At 41.6% G+C, this 22,029-nt stretch overlaps 3 protein-coding genes across 3 annotated transcripts in view; all 3 read right to left on the bottom strand.

The window, feature by feature from the left end:
- Positions 1–4,412, bottom strand: part of LOC118411749 — a 13,203-nt gene extending 8,791 nt beyond the window's left edge. Inside the window, exons 1-5 of the mRNA XM_035814233.1 lie at positions 4,157–4,412; positions 1,957–2,440; positions 1,157–1,328; positions 661–811; positions 55–187 (exon numbers count right to left, since the gene is read on the bottom strand). Coding sequence (XP_035670126.1) covers positions 55–187; positions 661–811; positions 1,157–1,328; positions 1,957–2,440; positions 4,157–4,284 — 1,068 coding nt within the window. The 5' untranslated portion in view covers positions 4,285–4,412. The remainder of the gene's footprint in view (positions 1–54; positions 188–660; positions 812–1,156; positions 1,329–1,956; positions 2,441–4,156) is intronic.
- Positions 4,413–6,806: 2,394 nt separating this feature from the next.
- Positions 6,807–12,323, bottom strand: LOC118412127. Its single transcript, XM_035814772.1, has 2 exons — positions 12,058–12,323; positions 6,807–8,104 (listed from the first exon to the last, which is right to left on the bottom strand). Exon 2 carries the CDS (start codon positions 7,925–7,927, stop codon positions 7,226–7,228), a length of 702 nt encoding a protein of 233 aa, XP_035670665.1. The 5' UTR covers positions 7,928–8,104; positions 12,058–12,323; the 3' UTR covers positions 6,807–7,225.
- Positions 12,324–18,478: 6,155 nt separating this feature from the next.
- Positions 18,479–21,938, bottom strand: LOC118411041 (CDGSH iron-sulfur domain-containing protein 2 homolog B). Its single transcript, XM_035813048.1, has 4 exons — positions 21,776–21,938; positions 20,689–20,800; positions 19,810–19,906; positions 18,479–19,184 (listed from the first exon to the last, which is right to left on the bottom strand). The coding sequence occupies exons 1-4, from the start codon at positions 21,870–21,872 to the stop codon at positions 19,095–19,097; spliced, it is 396 nt and encodes a 131-aa protein (XP_035668941.1). The 5' UTR covers positions 21,873–21,938; the 3' UTR covers positions 18,479–19,094.
- Between the last annotated feature and the right edge of the window lie 91 nt (positions 21,939–22,029).

Raw genomic sequence — 22,029 nt, 5'->3', positions numbered from 1 at the left:
AGCTTTGATACTATTTCTAAGGCACCGTAGGGTCTGCTTGGAGACTATATCTACTGTTTGGCTCTTTATTTGTCTCACCGCTTTCGCCACCAGCTGGATTTTCTGTGATTCCGGGTAGAATGTGTAGAAGGACGTTCTGTTGCCCACGTCGGCCGAGTACTTCTCTTCTGTGTGGGCGTTATTCGTTCTGTAAAAACAGGAAAAGGGTAAGACAGTTATCCTCCACTGGAGTAACGCTAACGTCCCATTTCCAAACCGGGGTCCGGTCGAGGTATTGCTGGAAGTTTATGCGTAAAAATATACACAAATTTATAATGCCCGCGACCATTCTCTTTACGTCTTGCAAATTGTGCAATTTGGTGCCTTTCATGGTAGCATACTCTTCGTTCCCGAAAACTGCCCAGCCAGGCTCCGGTTTGGTATGGCGTAGGCCTAAAGCGGGTGCTTTTTCGCCTACAGCGGCTAGTTGCAACACTTGCAATGTACATTCGCTACGGCTCGTGTGTTCGGCCAATCACACCAGGTCACCCCTACTCTTTTTGGTACGCGTATTGGCTTTTTCTCTACGTGCAGGGGTTTTCTATGAGGGTTGACATACAGGAGAGAAAATGGCTTTAAATAAGATCGAGGAAAGTTTCTTTAATGTAGACAAATGCTCACCTGAAGACGTAGTCGTGTGCGTCTATCTCCTTCCCTTTCCCCGACCCTTTCATCTGCCCTCCTGTCCCCACCACGGCGCAGCGGATACAGTCTTTCCTCGGCTCGCCAAACACATCCGGAGTCTTGATTGTGTTTAAAATCTGCTCAAGAACTGGGAAAGGCACACGCAAATATCTAAATAAGACCCAGCAAACGGGTAAAACAAAACGCCAAAAAAGACGCTAAAATAAGATGGAGCCTTCCCTTGGAGAGAAGCCATAGCTGCCACGCATAAGAGGGTCGCACTCACTAATCTCCAAGCAGATCCTACGGTAGCATAAGCTCCGGTAGCCACTCCTAGGCCAGCTCCACTCCTCTGCCAGCTTTTGATACTATCTTATGCTGCCGTGGGATCTGCTTGGGGATTACGCACTCACGGCCTGAAGATTATGAGACGCCAAACGAGGCTGCTATAGAATAGATTTCATCATAGTGATAGAAACACTAAAAGACTCACATGTTTTGTTCTCCTTTTTATACCCAAACGGCAGCGGAAATCTCTCGCACAGCGACTTGTAGTTTTCCTCGAGGAGATCGTCTTTGTCCGCGAACACCTTGACGTCATCCCTGAACCTGCCGTTAAACCAGGAGGAGGACGCCCCCATGTGGCGGAGACTGGAAGGACACCTCTGTTGACGAATGGGCCAAGAAAATGCATGACATCATAAAGAGTACACAGACCGCCTTGGTATGCTTTTTAACATTTTACCCTAATGAATACACCTTCTTTTAATACACGATCCGGCTTTGAGAGTCTTCAATGATTATTGGCAAAAGTGTACCCATCTACCTACTACCCTGTGTCATTTTGTGTAAAGAATTGAATGCACATGGGCATGGGAATTACCTTGGTGGATTACAAAACACCTTTATGAACCAACGTTCTATTAACATTAACTCTCGTGATTCTGTCATTATCTTTAAAACTCGGAATTTAAAGAGATATACTATGGCAGCATATCAGTAATCCCTGAACGGACTAGTATGACACGTAAGATGTCCAGACCGGCGGCGACCCAGACATTCTGCAGGTAACATTGGTGTCGTTTACAGTTATCATTTTTTTTACGTGCCTCTCTTATGGTACCAGATGGAAATATAGTCACCAACAAGTGTCAGACATTGATATAGCATCTGAAACACGAAAGCTAGCACAGATATCTTACAGTTACTTAGTACATCTACGTACTTCCCAATACATGTACTGAGGCATATATCATGAATGCTTTTAGTCCTCAATAAAGCCATCCGACTTACCGACGGCTTACGGTTAGGATCCTTTGCAAACGACAGATCGTGATATCTCCATTTCTTGTCGACCTTTGGCAAGATGTGACCCAAAGCCCGACCGGAAATGACGTCGTCAACATCCTCCTCGTACTCCGTCCCTTCCCTCAGGACCCTCTCCAGTCTGTCCACCGTGATGTCATAGTTTTCTCCAACCTCCACTCCCTCGCTAATCAACGATATCACCTCATTCAGGGTCACCCCTTCTATGTGCAAGTCGTCGTCGGTAAAATTGTACAGTTTTGCGATTTCTTGCAAAGTGTAAACGTTCGACTCGTCCTTGTTGAGTATGATTTGCTTGACGATGTTTTGGAGGAGTTCGGCGGAGTTCTGATCGTCCGTGAAGTGGTCGTGGTCGATGATCCAGGCGATGTGATGGAGGTGGTCGTAGGTCGACTCTGCGGAAGGTCTGGGTGCGTTTCGGTGGCGCAAATCTAAAATTTCTTGTCTGGATCTGAAACAAAATGATGATTTCAATACTGTAGCAGAGCCAATCCTCATGCGAGGGTCTCAGGATATGTGCTGTATTTATATAGACATCCATTTGTCAAACGTCGATGTTATAGAAGCTCTTCCGAACGAGGCTTCGAAATAACCAAGGGTAAGACAAAGGAAATTTTGTGTTGCATAAAGCATTGAATGATTATTTGAAAATTACAAACATTCGGCATAGAACTACCATTGCTAAACTAAGAATCAGTTGCCACCGACTGCGAATTGAATCAGGAAGGCACAACCGCACTCCTCTAGAACAAAGAGTCTGCCAATTTTGTACCTCAAACATGGTAGAAGATGAAGTGCACTTCACTGTTGATTGCGATATGTATGCGAATGATAGAAATACTCTATTTAGTTATATAGAAAGTAGATTCCCTCATTTTAGACACATGAGTAGCACTGACAAGTTTATATTTCTCATGCGTTTTGACAGACCGACAATAGCGAAACCCATACAGTCCTACATTTTCACTATTACCAAGAAGCGAGAAGAAGCCGAACTTTTGTGTTAGACTAGATTTGTGACACTTTTATGTATGTATATATCCTGACTTGTTGTGACCTGTACTTAGCCCGGTTGGGCAAAATTGTACGATAAAGGTCTTCATTCATTCATTCATTCATTATATCCTTGTCCTGTCGCACTATACAGTACTGGTGCCTTGCCGGCTATATCGGTTTCTTCATAAATAAACTGAAACTCGAAAATGGTGTTTTACAATGTGTTCCTCTATTAAAAAGATCTCTAAAACCCGCATGACAAAAAATTGCAAAGATTATCTGATGTCGATCAAAATCAAATAGGGGACTTTCTTTAAACTGTTTAACTTGAACTCCAATGCTGAGCCCATTTCTTTTACAATGTGTTCCCGCTATCAAAAGATCATTAAAACATTCGTGACAAAAATTTGCAAAGACCATCTGATGTTATCAAAATCAAATAGGGTACTCTCCAAGCAGAGATTAGTAGGCTCCGGCTGTTTTTTACGTTTTCTAGTGGTTAAATCGAGCTTTCTATTTTGTCACGTTTCTTGACGTCCGCCGGCCTACGTCAAGAAACATAACAAAATATAAAGCCCGATAAAAATGACTAAAAAACGTGAAAACAGCCGGATCCTAACCTCTGCTTGGAGAGTACAACTAGGGGACTTCCTTCAAACAGTCACGACACGGCCTCTAGGGAAGTAGACAGCTCAAAAGGGAAACGTGAATATCAATAATTCATGCACTGTAAATGTGCTCTCCGTAACAGCAGGGTGATAAGAAATCGTAGCGTTTGTCACAACATTGTAACCTGGACAATGTGGTCGACGATATTAGATATGTCCAGATGTTAGTAATAAAGGATCATAAAGCAGTTCTCTTAAGCAACGTTAGGGTATGCCGCTTAATTTCACCGTGAAGCGACGTCCATCATCCTTTACATGAATTGCAGCTATTTGTCAACGTGTCAAGGTTCCCTGTTTGTCAGTGTAATGGCATTCAAAATCTCCTTACTTTGTTCAACTTTCTCTTGCAAAAAATATGGAAATCAGATTTAGGGGCATTTGTTTGTGAACTGGCGAGCCCGGGTTCGATTCCCGGGAGCCAGGAGACTGTTCTAACTCGCCTCTAGTTCTTCAATACTATCAAACATGCGTGTGTGTTTGTTGTGCGTGTACTTTAGTAATACCTGATGGGTCCGGCGATTGTCACCAGTTCATCCCTCAGTGTTATAACCATCACCGTCGCCAGGAACATGGACAGGAACGCTCCGGCCTTGCGGAGATGCCGACCTCGTCTTCTGAGAAACCGCCACATTTTCAAGAGCACCCGGTGACATGAACTACTTGATGTTATGAGTGCTCGTAATTTGAATGGCTGAAGAACACCTTTCCTGAGACGACTGGCTGATTTCGTGTTGCCACCTGGGGGTGCGATTAGACTATCTACCCCAGAGGGGTCCGCATGGAGTTTTAACGCCCACCTTTCTTGTGTGTGTGTTTGTTTTAATGAACGACTATTTCTGTGACGATGTGAAATCTATACAGAAGATGGGCTAGTATTTGCTTAACTCTCTTATTTCATCTATGGATGCAAAATTCTAGTCAAATACAGTTGAAACCTAGCATGAACAAGGCCACTAGAAACCCCTGGGTGAGATTTTAAGTAGTCGATTGGTTGACCTCGAGAAAACTGGTCTGACCGGTTCTTTGATCCGTGACGAAGACATCTACGTCATTTTGCTTTGGACATTTGTTATTGTTGTTGTTATTGCCAAATTCTTGTCTTTTTCATCAATCTGACACGTCTGGTTAGCCTGGAATCAAGTCCTTGCTGGAATCCAGCCGTATTATACTAATTTATAGCTCCCGATTGTCGTCTGTCCTCTCCGAATAATCAAGGAGCTTAGTTATGAAAACTCGCTAGATGTCGCTGCTGATTAGAGCATTTTGTCTCGGGTGGTCGAACTACTCCAAGCAGAAGTCAGTGCAGTGGGGAAAATCGTCACATTTCCCTTACATGACGTATTTCGAAAAGAAATACGGCATGTTAGAAACGGGTCACGATTTCCCCCACCAACCCGTGCTTGGAGAGTATGGCTGTACTACCTGTGACGTTGATGTAGGTTAGACAGGTAATAAGATACGCCAAATATCAATTACTCATGATCAAGCAACTGAATATGATTTTGGAAACGGTCAGACGTTTGGTCAGTGACACTAAAGAGATCTTGTTGTAGAGTATCTTAACTATGAGTAATTGCTATTTTGCAGAACTACCTGTTGTCTATGATACTTTAGAGAATCTGTACGTGTACACGTAGCATTCTCGTGCATTTATTATATGCACAAACGTGTGTACGTATTAGGGGCATTCCACTCCAGATCTGTTGTATATTCTTACTAGTGGTACCGCTATTATAAGCGTATCACCCAAGTACGCGCGACCACTCCAGTAAGCCAGCACTCAAATAATTCATATCGAAATGGGACAAACATTGAGCTCCTGACAGATTGCATGAATTCATAAGAATCTCTACCCGCGAATAGTGTCTTATGGACAACGATAGATGTACTGGGAATGAACAAATACGATAAAACTCGACACCTATATAGCCACTCCTTTACTTTTGAACCATGCCAATAGATACTTGGTGCGTATCATACATACATCGTTTCATGTGGTACAAACATATTCATGTGTTTTGGTATAGGAAAGACTAGAAGTATTATGAGTATGAGTACCTAGCTTCGGCTAGGGCCGTCCCTCGGATAGGACGTTAAATGGAGATCCCGTGTTCGGGGAGAGCCACACCCACGCACGTTAAAGAGCCCACCACACTTATCGAAAAGGGTACGTGTCCTTCCTGGTGTGAGTGGACCAAACCTTACAGCCTGGTTTCCGAGTTGACATCTTGCAAAGTTGATAGTCACATGTTATGTCAATCCTTCCACAAATGGGGTAAAACTGAATGAATAAAATAATCTACGACAAGGCAGATGAAACCACAATAATGTTTGTCCATGTTCTGTGCAATCCACAGTCCGTTTATTGCATCGAGCTCTATCCTCTACACACCAGACATCGCACATTCCATGATTACTTTATCTCTTCATATCTGTGGAAGAGGAAAACTGATGTAAGTCATGTGAAAATAGATGGAAATGAGCAAAATTGAAAGGAACAAGTTATGTATTGCTCTTAGCCGGTAAACAAAGTTATGATAGCATACATGCACGCTCCTCCACAGCGTCCTATTAAATCGTGTTATTCCACTGAATATGCGTGTGAGTCTTTTTGCAATACATTATACGGCCGCATGGTGGCCACTGGCATCTGGGAATCTTCTCAAAGACAGTCCTGGGACAGAGAACGCATTCCTGGGGCGAATCATGCTGAGAGGAGCTAAGTGTCCCGGGAACGTGATCTGGCGGCGGGACGCGCCGCCGTGCAAAACTCCCTTCCGTGACATAACTCCCTCTCGGCAATGTAGAGGGATAATCTTAACGCCCTTACAGCGCCACCAAATCAGGTACATTCTAAAACTCCCTTTGTTATAACGTGCCACTATTGTGGCAACATTTTACACCCTAAATAGTAAACTTGCGACCAGTTTTGGACCCGGTAACTGTAAAAATACTCAGGCTGTAGAAACGCACGTAGTGGCGTGCGCTCACAACTTACGATTTTCTAAGGCATTGAGACAAACACGAAACAAAACAAAACGACAGCTGTGAATTCCATAGAGTTTATTCAATTCAGCTTGAGGTGGATTGTGAATAAGCCCACGATCTCAAACCTATGGCTTCTTCACGGCGCTGGGTACGAGCGTGGCATACATGTATATCTATCACTCTGAAAACAGACTGTACTCTGATTCCATTTTTGCCTTGAATGTTTCCATGCGTTTTAAAGTCATTTGCATATATCTTATCATTTGCTTGATGTTTACACTATCCGTTGTAATGTATCTCACAATAATTCAGTCTCAGTATACTAGAACGATGTGATGTTTTACAAAATAAATCATTCATTCATCCATTTGTGGGAATGTCAGTTAAGTGCTTTCGGTTAATGTTCCACATGGTTAGATTTATGTTCTATACAAGTAACAAAAAGTCGCATTGTCCTGTTCGTCTAATACTATAGCTAATAATGTTATATTAGCAAGTTAAGTTGTCGTAGTACAAACGCTGTTGTACACACTGCATTGTTATTTGCCAGTAAAAAAATCGATTGAAGAGAGTTCATTGAACTCTTACGAGTCAGGCACGCTCACAAAGTACTCAGACAACGGTAAGCTTTTGGTCGCCAGTGCCGCCTCCTTCTTGGCCTTTTCGATATGAGGCCGCCGCTTGGCGAGTCTGGCGTTCTTTTTCAAGTGTGGCACGCTTCTTTGTCTGCCATCCTCTGGAGTGACCGGCAATAATGTCTTATGAGGCTTGCTGCTCGTGTTGTTGTTGTTTTTCTCGAGCTCAGCCATTATTTTCTGCGACTTGACGCGCTGACGAACCTCCATGATCTTTTTGCTGAGACGAACCGACTCCTCTCCATCAGGACTGAGCTCCCTCTCGCACTGTTCCTTCAGTGATCTCACCCACTCGTCCCTTTTCGACCTCCCGTCTGTCTGGAAGAAGTACACCTCAGAACCTTCCTCGTTGCACAGTTTGAATGAGTTGTCGCCACAAGTGACCACCTTGGTCCCGTATAGCTCAATCCTTGCCCTGGGTCTGTGCCCAGAACTGTTGTAACAGACCAGAAACGGGCTAGAGTCGTTCGTGTACAGACAAACTTTGCACTGGTGCGGCTTCTTGTTTAGCCTCCACGGTTCCTTCACCGCCAGTTTTTCGGACAGCAGTTTCTTGCTCATCTGAATGCTAGTGAACAGGCCGTGCTGGTCGATGGTGGGGCGGTTACCAGTCAGGCCCCGGAGGTGGAAAAGTTTTTCCAGTAGACTCATGGTCAGGCCGATGGTAGCGGGGATTTTTACAAGGAGTTGAAATGCCCACTGATGTCCTGGAATGTCCACAAGTTCGGGTTGAATCGGCAGATCTGCTAAAGACGATTACAAAAACAGTCCTCCCGTCCAAACAGAATGACAGCAGCGAAGGTTGCCTCCTCCAACCGCTGAAGAAGCCTATCAGAAAAACACAACAAAAAACAGTATAAATACAAATGAATCAATTGAAGATCAGCCCATGCATCCAAAACACAAATAACAACTGACACCACTGGTTTGAGTAACATGTAGCAACCTGGAAGTAATCGTACCTGTACTTTGAGCCCTGTGGAATGATCTGCTTTCGAATGGCGTAGTTATGATTACATGTACTTCAGGCACTGACGTAAGATGAAATGACCGTTATATAAGCCTATTTGGAGAGTATTGAAGTTGACATGCAGACGCGACCATCTATGGAACTACTGGCCCGTAGAGCTGTAGTGTTGTGTGTGAAGGGTAGAGGATGGGTGTTCCCACCTCTTGTGTGACAGGTGTTATGTTGAGAGGCATACACACCGATGTTTACCACCACGCCTAACATAGTTTTGACGTGAGTGGCGGTCTTCGTGAACTAACGAGCAGAGTCGGGTGTGTTTGGACAAAAAGGTCTTTTTTAACCTCCTTGCTTTGGAGTGGAGGGTTGAGGGTTAGAGAGCGGCGTAGCTTGGCTGTAGACACGTGACCGACACATTTGGGTCGCGACAAGTGTTCAAATAGGAGGTCGAGAACTTTCCAATATTCAGGAGACAGCCGTAGTCTCTACCCACAGTCTCTGGTCTCTACGAGACTCCCGCCTGGTCGAATAGTAGAGGACTTTATGTCAGGGATAAAAGTCTAGTAGGAGTTATTTGGCCTAGGAGTGAACTGACCGGCCGCGGTCAGCTGGATAGACTGCAAAAGACTGACTGAGACCCCATGACAACTTACTTTCAGTATTTTATCCCTATTTGGCCAAATTCTTCTCTTTTGTCATCCAGCTGACACGTCTGCTTGGAGACCAGGACAGCCTTGCACCTTGACAAAATGGTCACCATGACTGTTGGCTGGCGTCTGACCGACCGGACAATAATCTCGGCATCAATATTTGTCAAAAGCCTAACACAACAGAACGCAACAAGTCTAACGCCATCGCACCTCGCTCCTATCGTGCACGTGGTTGTTGTGGTGTGCCAGAAGTGCCAATATTTAGCTAAAACATTAATCTTCACTTACTTCATGACAAATTCTTTCTTACACTTGTGATACTATCATAAACGAAAAACTTGTTGTGATTTCAGATGGATTTATTTATATGAAAAATGAAGTTTGTAGTGTGCTATTGACCACTAGAACCATGTCATATTTAATGTACCCAGACGAACCCATTTTCATGTCTTAACGCTCTGTGCCTTCTTTGTACAGTCCGTCTGCCATGCATGGTTTCCGTCTTGCTTGTCATTGAAGCAATCTACCTTTTATTTCTAGACAAACACTTTTAACTTACAAACACAACATTTCCCGTTCTTGTCTTGGTCGCAACGTTTTGTCAAACGTCACAAAGTCAAGATTTTGTAATGGTGTACCATTATGTAAAGAGAATGTAAACAGACAATAATTGAATAGTTTTGTATGACGGTGGAGAGGTAACGTTGTGTCAACAAGTTTACAGGTGTTTTGTCAGTGTTGCCGCGAGGCGCCGTCATGGTTTTTGCACCTCTTTGAACTCCGCGGGATGGATGATTTCCGAACCAGAAAGCCTGGGAACTCCTCAACAAAGCAACGCGAACTGTTGCAGTTCACATAGATACGTTGCTGGAAATACCTTCACGCTTTTTCTATACGTTTTCTACAGAAAAATAACAGAAAGACATTGTAGTTAACATACATACAGAAATTATACATGGTACTCGCTAGTTTGATTTAAAAAGTAATCAATGTCTACGCACAATTTTGCACGTGAGTCACACACTCTTTGAACGCAATACGCCCTCATATGTAACCATATCCCCTCCGCGAGAATTCAGCCTTGAAGTTGACACATACCGAGGAATGCAGCTATGAATCACACTGACCACGGCGGCACCTTTGTGATAACTGATAGCGGATTCTCGGTGCTACGCTATCCAGAATGAGTTACGGCTTACATCTGACTGGAAAGAAATGTTTAACACTGGAGGAATGTGTGTAGGCGGGTTCATTCAGCGGACCATGGATGAACTTCAGTACTTTCCTTGAACTTGGGCCTTGTTGGCAGACTTAAATGATTAAAAAAAACATCGTTGCGAATTACCCTCTCTTCTCAATATAATATTTGACTTCTTATTCAAATTATTGCTCTTGGTCCGTGGATGTAGCGTAAAGGTTGGTGCACATTGTCGTACGATCGTTGTACGATCGCAAATTTGCACGATCGCATAGTCGTGCAAATGACGCATAGAAATTCAGATGTCTTGTCACGAAAAAAGGTCATCTTAGATCCTAGTTGGCGGTTGGTTCTGTCACAGCCAGCTTGGAAGGATCGCACGACATCAAGATCTTACAACTACCTGCGACGAATGTGATCTCAAGAGAACTTTGGTCTTGGAATCCAAAGTTATCATGAATTATCAAAATGGCTATAAAGGATATCATAAAGGAATGTGTCAACAATATAGTATACCGATAGACGAAAGAGACTGGGGTAAACCAAACCAATGACGCACAAGCACATATCGCAAACAAATTAAAGCTGTTGTGCAGTGCTCTACATTGGTGAGTGATAGATAAACAAACGAACGAAGTGGTCATTCGCACTTTGTGCTTTCCGTAATTGAGGAAACGATAATCATTAATTTCAATTCAATTAAAATGTTGACTGTACACAGAAATCCCCATATCAAAGGGCAGCCGTAGCGGATCGCCCATCAACACTTATGTAAAACAGGTGGTTGCTATCATCCTCAATCTTGCAAGGGATCGCCCCTCGCACTTCAAAATCTTTCCTTACAAAAATCACTTTAATAATTCATTTAATTCGGAGACGAAGATTTCAGGACCACAGATACAAAATTTGTCGTTTCTCTATAATCAGACATCCTTTTTGCAATCCATGACAACTTAAGAACGAGATTTTCTCCTTTTTCTTGGCGAACTGATTACGGTATGCGGACTTCGGATTACAACAAAGTCCCCTGTCAAATATATAAATACGGTCCTCCTAATCTAAGGAGATCTGGACAACATGCAGGTTTGCCTGGATCGGAATGTCCCCTACGTTGGGTGAACATGGCAGGGGGTGGGGGATAGTTGGCGTGGGAATGACGACCAACTCTGCGCTCGGCCATTCACGAAGTACAATGGACTCTGCGCGGATTCTCCGCTGTATTATGTACCACCTCTTTCTGAAGCCACTGGAATGTATTGAGTGGTGACCTACATTGAACTATTTAATCCGCATCTTGAAGAATGGGCTCAATGACGTGAATAGCTCTCAAAGTGCTATGCAAACGGTGAGCGGGAACTAATTACCTTCAAATTGCACTAGACGTGTGGTTTAATTAAAAAGCAGAACGAAGAAAACTGAACAGATTTCAGTTCCTAACTTTTATTGATACACAGAGAAATACTTACATGTCAACATTCTACAGTGTGTTGTCAAGGAGGTTAACGTTAAACTTTTAAAAACTACTTGATTGTATTCGGTCGTTTTCAGCAGTTGCTAGTAAAGTCTACAAAGTTTGACAAGTCTTTTTAAAAAGAGTCTGACAAGCAACACAGTACGACATAATATTGTACACTTATATTCTTATTAATATGTCTTCAAATGATTGGAAGGCTGTGTAGCATGTGAACTGGCTACTTCCTTCCTGGGGGAACTGATCTATCATGATTGCCCTCCTGTTTTGCGCTCTCTTCTCAGTCTAATAACTCTTTATCGGTTGTTTTGTTACATGTATACACCGTTCACATAAACTTGCCGTAGAGACCTTAGTTAAGTAAATTAAGAAAGGTATACGAAAGATACCGAGAGGAAACGAGATGATAAAAATACGTTGCCTACCTAGCCTGCTTTAAAAATAAATCTATACGCTACTCTTGAAACTCTGTAGAAATCACGTCACTTCACTCACCTTGCAGGTAACGGCAGACAATTTTCCTGGTTGAACCTGAAGATAGTGAGCAGATGACCTTGTCCTGACGATTACGTGCGTGCGATTGCGTCTCTTCCCTCAGTAGATCTCAGTACACCGCCCCTGCCTTGTGCTCGGAGCACTTGAGGGGGTGGCAGTCCGTAATGAATCTGTTCTGGTGGAGAAGTCTGTTACGTGTTGTTATTATTTACAAGAGGTCAGGTTGCACCCGCCCTAGTCTGGAGTACACGTGAACAAAACGTGATCAGCGGTTTGGACGCTACCACTAAGCCCATTATGGGGAAGTATTTTCCATCGTGTTTCAATTTTCTTCGTACTAGCAAAAGGAAATCATCTATCACTATAAACGATATCACATAATTCATCGTGATTTATCTCATCGTGTACATACTGGTATCTTCAATGTTTCTTTTTTTTTTATTGTATGTATGTCGCCCCTCCCTGTTTGCCCAAGGAGGTTACCCATTCCTTTGTTGGGGGCAAAGTGCATTGTGCGATTCAATGTAGCGACATCTTGCGGATTACAATCAAACTGCAGTGTAGGAAAGTGATGAGCGTTTGAGGATCAATGTTCAATGTGATTATATTTCAGCCATACATAGTATGGTGAAATATATTGTATTCGTAATGTTTCTTCTTTCTTTCTTCTTCTTCTTCTTTCTCCTGTCAAATCTTCAAAGTGATTCATCTCCGCCGTTCCTGGACCGAATGACCTGAAATTTGGCACAGGGGTAGAATGGACCAATACCTTGATGCTTTTTTCTCAGTTTTTTCATATCTGCCTCTAAAATGATTTTATTGAGATTTTTTGGTCAATTTTAGACCAAAACTGTATATTTTGGCCCCTGTACCCTGGTATTACAACCAAATGAGCTGAAATTTGACAGAGATGTGCCTTGATAATGCCCCCATATAAATTCGATAACACTTTTGGTGTACAGTACAACAAAATGCTTATTTTTGCGATTTTTCGACCAATTTTTGACCAAAAAAGGACACTTTTGGCCCCTGTACCCTGGTATTACAACCAAATGAGCTGAAATTTGACAGAGATGTGCCTTGATAATGCCCTCATATAAATTCAATAACACTTTTGGTGTACAGTACAACAAAATGCTTATTTTTGCGATTTTTTGACCAATTTTTTACCAAAAAAGGACACTTTTGGCTCCTGTACCTTGGTATTGCAACCGAATGAGCTGAAATTTGACACAGATGTGCCTTGATAATCCCTTCATATAAATTCAATAACACTTTTCGTGTACAGTGCAACAAAATGCTTTTTTTTGCGATTTTTGGCCAATTTTTGACCAAAAAAGGACACTTTTGGCTCCTGTACCCTGGTATTACAATTAAATGAAATTTGGTATAGATAGGCATTAGATACTTGGTAACAAGATTCAAGTAAAATTTTTGACATAAACAACTTAAATATGATTAATTTTGGCACTTTTCTGAGGGGAAATTTGTTTTCTTTTGGCCTCCTGACGTGACCTTCCGTGACCCCGCACAGAGCCACACCTGTGCGCGTCAGTCGGAGAGTTAATTGAATCAAAGACCTAGCCAATCAGCGAAGAGGAGGCCAAAGGCTAATTAATATTCATAAGCGGGGCCTCATGATCCCGTATATAGCAGTGTTCCCGCCAGAGGGAGCGAAGCCCGCCTAAGGCTCTCGCATTTAACTATTCAGAAGGCTTTATATTGTATCAGTTCTTAGGGGCATATCTATGATAATGGCAGCAGTCACTTAACTTCTCTTCAGGAGTTTAGCGTAACACTATTTCAGGTCAAACCGGCAAAGGCAACTAAAAACAAACTTTAACGTTACTGAGTTCAACAGTACTAAGTCTTATAACTTGTTATCCGAAGTTGAAACGCTAGCGATGGTATTTTCGCTGCGCTGTTAGCTCCGTGCGACTGTTGTTGACGGTCTTATAACGGTATATTTTGCACCCCTGTACCCTGGTATGAGTAACATTTGGTATAGATAGGCATAAGATAGTTGGTAAAATGATCCAAGTGAAATTTTTGGCATAAAGTACTGTAAAAGGCTTAATTACAGCACTTTTTGGGGGGGAAATTGGTTTTCTTTCGTTCTCCATGCCATGACCTTTCGGACGTTCACCCCACAGAGCCGACATCTGCACCTGCGTCTAGCCGGCAGGAAGAGTTAATTCAATTAATGGTTCAGCCAATCAGCGAAGAGGAAAGCGAAGGCTAATTAATATTCATAAGCGGGGCCACACAATACGTTAACTTGAAGACTCAGGCCGTACAGACTTCTCGCCAGGATTTTTTCAAAGCGTTGGACAGGGGTCCGGGGGCCGCCGAATGTCCCTGGCGGGGTCCAGGGGCAGGGCCACTGTGGGGGGGACCCAGGTGGGCGAAGCCCCCCCGGAAGCTCTTGCATTTTAGACTATTGAGAAGGCTTCTTTTATCCGTTTTTTTAGGGCCATATCTACGATAATCGTAGCAGTCACTTACTTCTCTTCAGCAGTTTGACTTTAAAATATTTCGGGTCAAAGCTTCAAAGACAACTAAAACCTCATAAACAACAAACTTTACTTAGCTCAACAGTATACAAAAATATTGTACGGGTTGCCATCCTTAGTTGAAGCGCTTATTTGTAGCGCTAGTATCTTCGCTGCGCCGTTAGCCGCCGTGCGACTTTTGTTGACGGTCTGATATCCCTACGTCGCCGCCTCGCTGATATTCCCACGGACATGTTTCAAGAAAAATACCCAGCAAAAACGCTGTTCTGCGTCAAATTCTATTCTATAAAACATGTGGGACTCAGTGTTACAGTCTAAATATTTTGTAGAAGCACCGCTGTAGGAAAGAAGGTCCAAGCAATGTAAAACATCACGTAGCATGAAGTTCGCTGTCTACTGGCACACAGCACATGACTGTTTGAAACTCTAAGTCTAATCAACAGCCGTGTTTGATTGATAGCCGGCGGTCCTTTGATGAAGTCGGCGAAAGGTGCGTTAGTTACAAAATCTGCGTTTAGTTTTGATACGTAATTATAAGTTAGACAGTGGCGAGAATGATTATTTTCTCATCAATATTTCTCTTCAGAATTATTTGAACTTAATTGTACATCTAAACAATTGGCTTACCTGTGCAATGTTTATATGATTAATGATCAGTGTACTGAAATCATGTGTAACGTATGGCTCCTAGTCAATAGATCAGCATTTTCTCTATAGTGACCACCTGTCTATAGTGGCCACATTTCCTAGTGCTGTTGTTGTTTGACATAAACTTTGAACATTTAAATTGTAAGTAACTTTAAACTGCCAGAGTTTCAGCCCAATAAAACACTCTCAGTGCCAGGGTATGAACAGACTGACCAGACAGACGAAAATAAATCCTCGAACAAGGTTCAATCGTATCTTTCGGGTCTGGCAGGAAGTTGTTAAACTAAAATAAGAATAGGCTCGATGGCTGATTGCATACAAAGTAAAACAGTTTAACAGTTTTACAGCTTGAAGAAAACAAACGCTCCTACAGTACCTGCACCTGCTTGATAATTATTAAATCGTATGCCCTACTTGAATAAAAAAAGTTCACTGCAATAATAAATGTACCCACATCACAAGGAGCTTATACTTTTTTAAACTTACACCTAGTTATCGTACTAAAAATTGTTAATGACATTACATGAAGTCATTCAACAATTTTCAGTCATGATGAAAATTTTATGAATGGAAGGTGTGATTATTGTCATTTTCTGAAAAATAGAAGCAAGCTCTGTTTTTACCTGGAATCAATTCACAATACCAGTCCACTTTGGGCGATAATGTACTGTTAAGAGGATGTTCCATTTTTGCGCAGGGGTGATTTGGAACAGTCCAATGTTGCGTGGGAAGGGGTATGGCTGAAATATGCTGTATTTGCTCTTAAGCAAATGTCGGCCTTTCTAGTTTCAGATTGAAACCCCCTTGCTTTAGTAAAATGTAACTCCTATACCGTTTTCTATATATTTTATCTATTTATTCTATAGTTCTAAGTGTAGGATACATTAGCTTTGCTGCATTGTCGTTTGCGAGTGGTTGCCATACAACTTGCATTAAAGTCGAGGATGACATTTATTCATTTAAATATCCACGGTCGGAAAGAAATACAGAGTTTCCTGAAGGCTTTGAATCAGGGCAGCTATGAAATCATTTCTAATGACGTACAATGATGACGTACGGTCCTCATTAGTTTATTTGCTGTTTGATTCATTCCGCAAGGCCTGTGAACTTTGGAGTCTGTATGTTCTCTAGAAGCTGCTGAGAAATGCTGACAAAGCATTTACTTTATGTAGAACGTGTTCACGAACGTTCGTTTGCATGCCTCTAGTACTTCGTATGCCAAAATGTAAACCGCGTCTCGATATAGCAAAATCAAGGCAACCTTAAGAGGAAAAGAAGAAAAAAACTGGCTCCTGTAAAGTGTTCTTTGACATTTTACCTTCACGACACAAGGAACGGGGAAAGAATGATGATAATGATAATCAAAACTACTGTACGACCCCTATTGCTTTCAGGGTCTGAAAAAGGAAGATCGGATTAGTATTGCTCACTCTGTTGTTATCTAACATGTGTCACAAATTTCAAATATTCTTATCACTAAATCACTGTGAGATGACCTAGTTTTCCTATCTTCAACGAGGATACAGCAACAATACGTAACTTATCTTGTTATTCATTTAACCAAATTAACAACTAAATCATTGTAAGCCTACTAAAAAGTAAGCGATACTAAAAAATGTTGATTAATTAAACTTTCCTAGATTTCCCAGAATCGTATTTTTTTCTTCTTACACTTAATTAGCCTTCACAGCAGGCTCTCTGGGACTTTTCTCCTCCATGTCCTCGCTTTTTGTGTGTGAGTGTGTGTGTGTGTGTGTGGGGGGGGGGGGGGGGGGCTGTGGACTTTGGCATTCTGTATGTTCTCTGGTAGCTGAGAAATGCTGACAAGCCATATTACTTTGTGTGTTCACTCTGTTGTTATCTAACATGTATCACAAATTTCAAATATTCTTATCACTGGAAGATGACCTAGTTTTCCTATCTTCAACGATTCAACGAGGATACAGCAACAATACCTAACTTATCTTGTTATTCATTTAAACAAATTAACAAGCGATACTAAGAAAAACGTTGATTAAACTTTCCTAGATTTCCCAGAGTCGTATCTTTTAAGGACTCTTAATTAGCCTCCACAGCAGGCTCGCTGGGTCTTTTCTCCTCGCTTTGTGTGTGTGTGTTGGGGGGGGGGGGGGGAGGCTCATAATACACTTTTGCTGGTCATTTCTTTTTGTACTGGGTCGATTGTGACACGGACCAGCAGCACAAACGACCCAGTACATAAAAGGAATGGCCAGCAAACGTATATCACGAGGAAAGCAAAAAAAGGTCCAGAGAGCCTGCTATGGAGGCTATTCCAAAGTCAAGGAATAAGATTTGAAATAACAAAAATTAAGAATCTATTGTCTAGCATACTCTTTGTTTTAATTCTTTTCAAACTTCCTGAACACTTTGATTTCATAGTGAAAACAACTTTTTATTCACAAACTTTCATCAGTTTTGAAGTTACCAGTGGATGTCATCCATATAATTCAATCAATGTGGCCCAAAGTTAAATGATTAAAATAAATTAACTAAGCTTAGAAGTGCTTACATATACATGTACAATGAATCAAACCACACTGAAACAATGTCAGAACCATTTTCCATTTTTAATCCCACAATGTAAATTTGGTACAGGTTTCACTGTACCTCACCAATACACCTCACCAATGACAGTCTGTTCTGAAGCAAATGAAACACAACCAGGCGCTAGGCAAGCAGAATACATGTAGCTTATACATATTTTTTCAAACGATCTTAATAAACAAGAACAGGACAGTTTTCACTTCAGCTTTTGCTGTAAAGTTCAACTACATTAAACAGTAGCAAGCAATGCAGATAGCAATACAAATAGTACAAATGTATTTGTTATATTCTTCTGAGGTGGGGATTACTCTTTTGTTTAACACTGCAAACTTAATTGTTCTGCATGCAAATATATGAATAATACTGAAGCAACTGATTGCCACAAAAAGTGCAAGACAAAAACAGCAATAACAGATATATCTATATTCCTCCATTTTTGTAAGATACAGAAAATATTATGATGACTTTTGATTTGCTAAATAATTTTCTGAATTTGCGAATCACAACGCACCTGAGAGTATTTCCAGAATTGGCCAGTAAAAAGAGAGAGGTGTTTCCTACACATAATATATCAGCACTGTTTACCAAACAATCTTGTAAAATATGAAGACGTTTGAAAGAAAAATATTTTCACGCTTCTCAGGTAACATTCCCCACCAATAATTTGTAACTAGACATGTTAGTATATAAAGTATATTTAGAGTAAATAAGATTTTGTCAGGATTTTAACAAGAAGAGCTGTAGTAGAGATTTGCATGGCCATGGTTACTGTGTGCTAAAAAAGTATGTTTTAGAAAAAAAATTGTTAAGAAATTGGGATGACTATGGTAGACATGCAACAGCAGCTTTGTTCTTTTGGGTTACTTTTTCACACTTTACCCATTGAATGAATGGTATGTCGAAAGAAGGACAAATCCATGTACTGTAGCCAGCTTTAAACTACTTATGTCAAACACACTGTCATGAAATAATTCAAGTTTCACTTGAGACAAGGATTTGGTGTAGAAGAGTAAAACTGATTGAAATTGGTTTCCTGTGTAAGTAGCACAAGTTCAACTTTATCCGCCGGGGGGTAACCTTTATCTGTTGTTTTAAAAACAGGTTGTTTACGGACATGAAGACGAAGTATTGCAGTTTGAAACCACAATCTTGATATCCGTAAACACCCTGTTTTTAAACTACAACAGATATAGGTTACCCCGAGGATAAAGGTGAACAAGCAATACTAGTACATTCTGTCCAGTCATCCCAGGTTAGTTATTGCTATTATTAGGCCTGAAGGTGTGGCATCAGGGCGTGGCAGCAGCAGGACTATACATCCTTCCTCTTCAGCACCAGAGGTCCCACGTTGTCTCCTGTGTCCTCGTTGTGCTTAGCATGGGAGCCGTCGCACAAGGGGAACTGAAAAAAATTTTATAGGTCTTAGTGGCAAATGTTGACACACTGGTACACCAAATCCGCAGGTAGGGGAACTGTTGTCAAACAATTGTGTAACTGTAAGTTCCTATCCTCCTTGTACTTGACAAGTGTACTCTTACTCATGTGATAGGAGACGTAAGTTCTTTTTATAACTACTTGTACAATAGTTATAGATTGTAAAAGTACTTAATTGTTGAGAAACGTACTATTCGTTTAAAGATTTGAAAAAAAAATTGCGTAAGTTTGTAAAGAAACTATGAAGAACATGTGAAGAGCCACACCTGGACTAAATGATTTCTACATTATCCATTTATCTGTTTACAATGTTCATTGTTTACATTTTTTGTTTAACATATTATCCATGCCATCTCCTAAAAAGTACGTTGCAGCTGACAATTAACAGAGACAGGGGCTGATACTGCTTGCCAGGCATCTAAAACTCTTTACTTGATTCTTTACTTGAGTCCCTGGGTCACATGGTCAGAGTAATTGAACCATCACTCCTGACAAAGGTCAACGGATGAGCGACCGAAAACTCAAGATGAGCAATTTGTTGTGTTGAAAGACAGATAAAGATAGCTTGTTGTAGAGCGAAAAAAATCCTCACCTTCTTAGACCTCCAGCAGCGGCAGTAGCAAACTTTGTTTCCGAGGTCCTCGATGTCCACCATGTTCACAACCTTACTGCTCTCCTTCTGGATACGACTGGGGACAAATAAATGGATATCGTTTAGAGATAGACAGTAAAGGTACCCCATCATAGAGAGAATGTAAGTGGTTCAAAACCTACAGTCCTATGGCTGCCGTGCCTGGGCAAATTACTGTCACCTGAGTGAGCGCCACAATGACTGTCACTACAGACCCTTGCAATTTAGTCCCGACTATTGTAAGCTCCTTGCAATTCTACCATGGCTGTGAAAAGAGAGTAGTCAGCCCACCCAATAGCAATATTAAACAATAGCCTGCTGTAGAAGATCAGAAATACTAAAAGACTTCCACGCTTGTTGAATCCTTGTTTGATCAAGCAAGAGGACACATACTAAGAATTGTTTGCTGGTGTGTAATGTCAAAGGGCGGTTATATGGACTAAACAAATACAACATCAGCTGTTCTATGTTCAGCTTGCAATCCCTCTTAATTTTGAAGGACTACAAGGAAAAAGGCATACGTTTTGCCAGCCTGAAATTTTTTTCTGTCCCCTGGATTTTGAATGGAAATCCTGTCTAAGGCGAAACAATCCTAGGGGAGTCAGGGTGTATGCTCCCCAGGAATATTTTAAAATCTAGGCCCTCTTAAATGTTATTTCCTTTATTTTGACGAGCGAAATTTGCTGGTAGCTTGGTTCGATCAATGTCTTTATATGCCGAATTTTGTCTGTCACAGAGGACGGAATGGGCAAAATTTTTGTTCGTCCCCAACAGCAAAATTCGTCAAAAGACGAATGCTGACTTGAACCCTGGTTGGAGGTCTGGAAAGTTGGAACTCACAGGTTAACCAGCTGGTCTTTCTGATCCTTCTTGTCCAGGTACGGTTTCACCGACACGTACACCGCCGCCGCCACGGTGCCGCTGAACGCAAACAGGTGCAGCCATTGTCCAGCTAGTAGACAACAAAACAAAACATTCTGTAATGTTTTTGCAACCTAGGACATTGCCAAAAGACTACATTTTTACTGAAGTCACAAAACCCACTTATTTTGCAGGGTGTGGGACAGTTCATTAACCACTGCCTTCTAAGAAGAAGTCAAATCCAATAATAAGATGCACCTTCAGCTGAATAGACATTAGTGCTATGTACTACATTGTATTTTGTTTCCCTCGAGAATGTTCCTGCAATTAGCCTTCGGGCATGATTTTGCAAATAAACTTGCTAATCTTCTGGTACTAGTAGACAGGGATTCACAAATCCGGCCTATTCTTTGTGAATCCCTGCATGTCTACTAGCCGCCGGATAGTGGACCTACAATAAGCCCTTTCACACGTTCGAGTATGCATGTCCTGCAAAAGAAATTGTAGGTAATATGTCAAAGGTGGCACTTGGCAGCTACCTCTGACACTTGAATGTGCGAAATCTGCATATACTGATAGCTATACCATTACCATGCTCTTATGTGTTACTTTCTGAAATTTGAGTGACATTTTCAGAACAAACCCTATTTTGTCATGCAAGCAGATCAACCATACATGTACCATTGAGTATAAATTTTAGCTATCCTACAACTAGATACCCAACAGGGAACTTTATAAGTTAATGTTACAAGTTACAGATACATGTACTAAAGTAAGCACAGTCTTTATCCAAAATTCACCTGTTACGCAAATTCCAAATTGACAACCCACAATTTCTGTCACTTGCAGAGGTATGGACTATCCGTATTTGATATAAAATAACAGGGGGATGAAATACTTCAATGGTCATAACATGGGACTTTTCATGTTGAGTGGGAGGGGGGCGTGACCTATGTAAGGACAGCACAGGTCGAAGGTTGGTTTTGTAACTTCCCTACAGCGGAAAAACGTAAAACGCAAATCCCGCGCTTTTAATTGCATGAAAAAGACAACCCATCAAGGCTACCTGTGAGGTCCAAGAAGCCGCCAAAGCTGTCCGGGACAGGCACAGAGTTCAGGTAATCTGGAATATGTACACGGACTATTTTCGACAAGAACTCCATCTTGGATTTTTTCGCTCGATTGCCAACGTCACGTACTCTCTCGCGAGATTTAATCAAATAGGGAACGAGAGTAGGGGTTGCGGTCGCATTTGTCTCGTCACGAAAATGCAAATGAGCAAACGCCCGATTTCACGACCACGAAATTGGAATATGACCT

The sequence above is a fragment of the Branchiostoma floridae genome, chromosome 3 (assembly GCF_000003815.2).
Source record: "Branchiostoma floridae strain S238N-H82 chromosome 3, Bfl_VNyyK, whole genome shotgun sequence".
NCBI classification, from domain to species: Eukaryota; Metazoa; Chordata; class Leptocardii; order Amphioxiformes; family Branchiostomatidae; genus Branchiostoma; species Branchiostoma floridae.
Note: the sequence above shows the minus strand (reverse complement) of the source record. Positions and strands in the feature narration are given on the sequence as shown.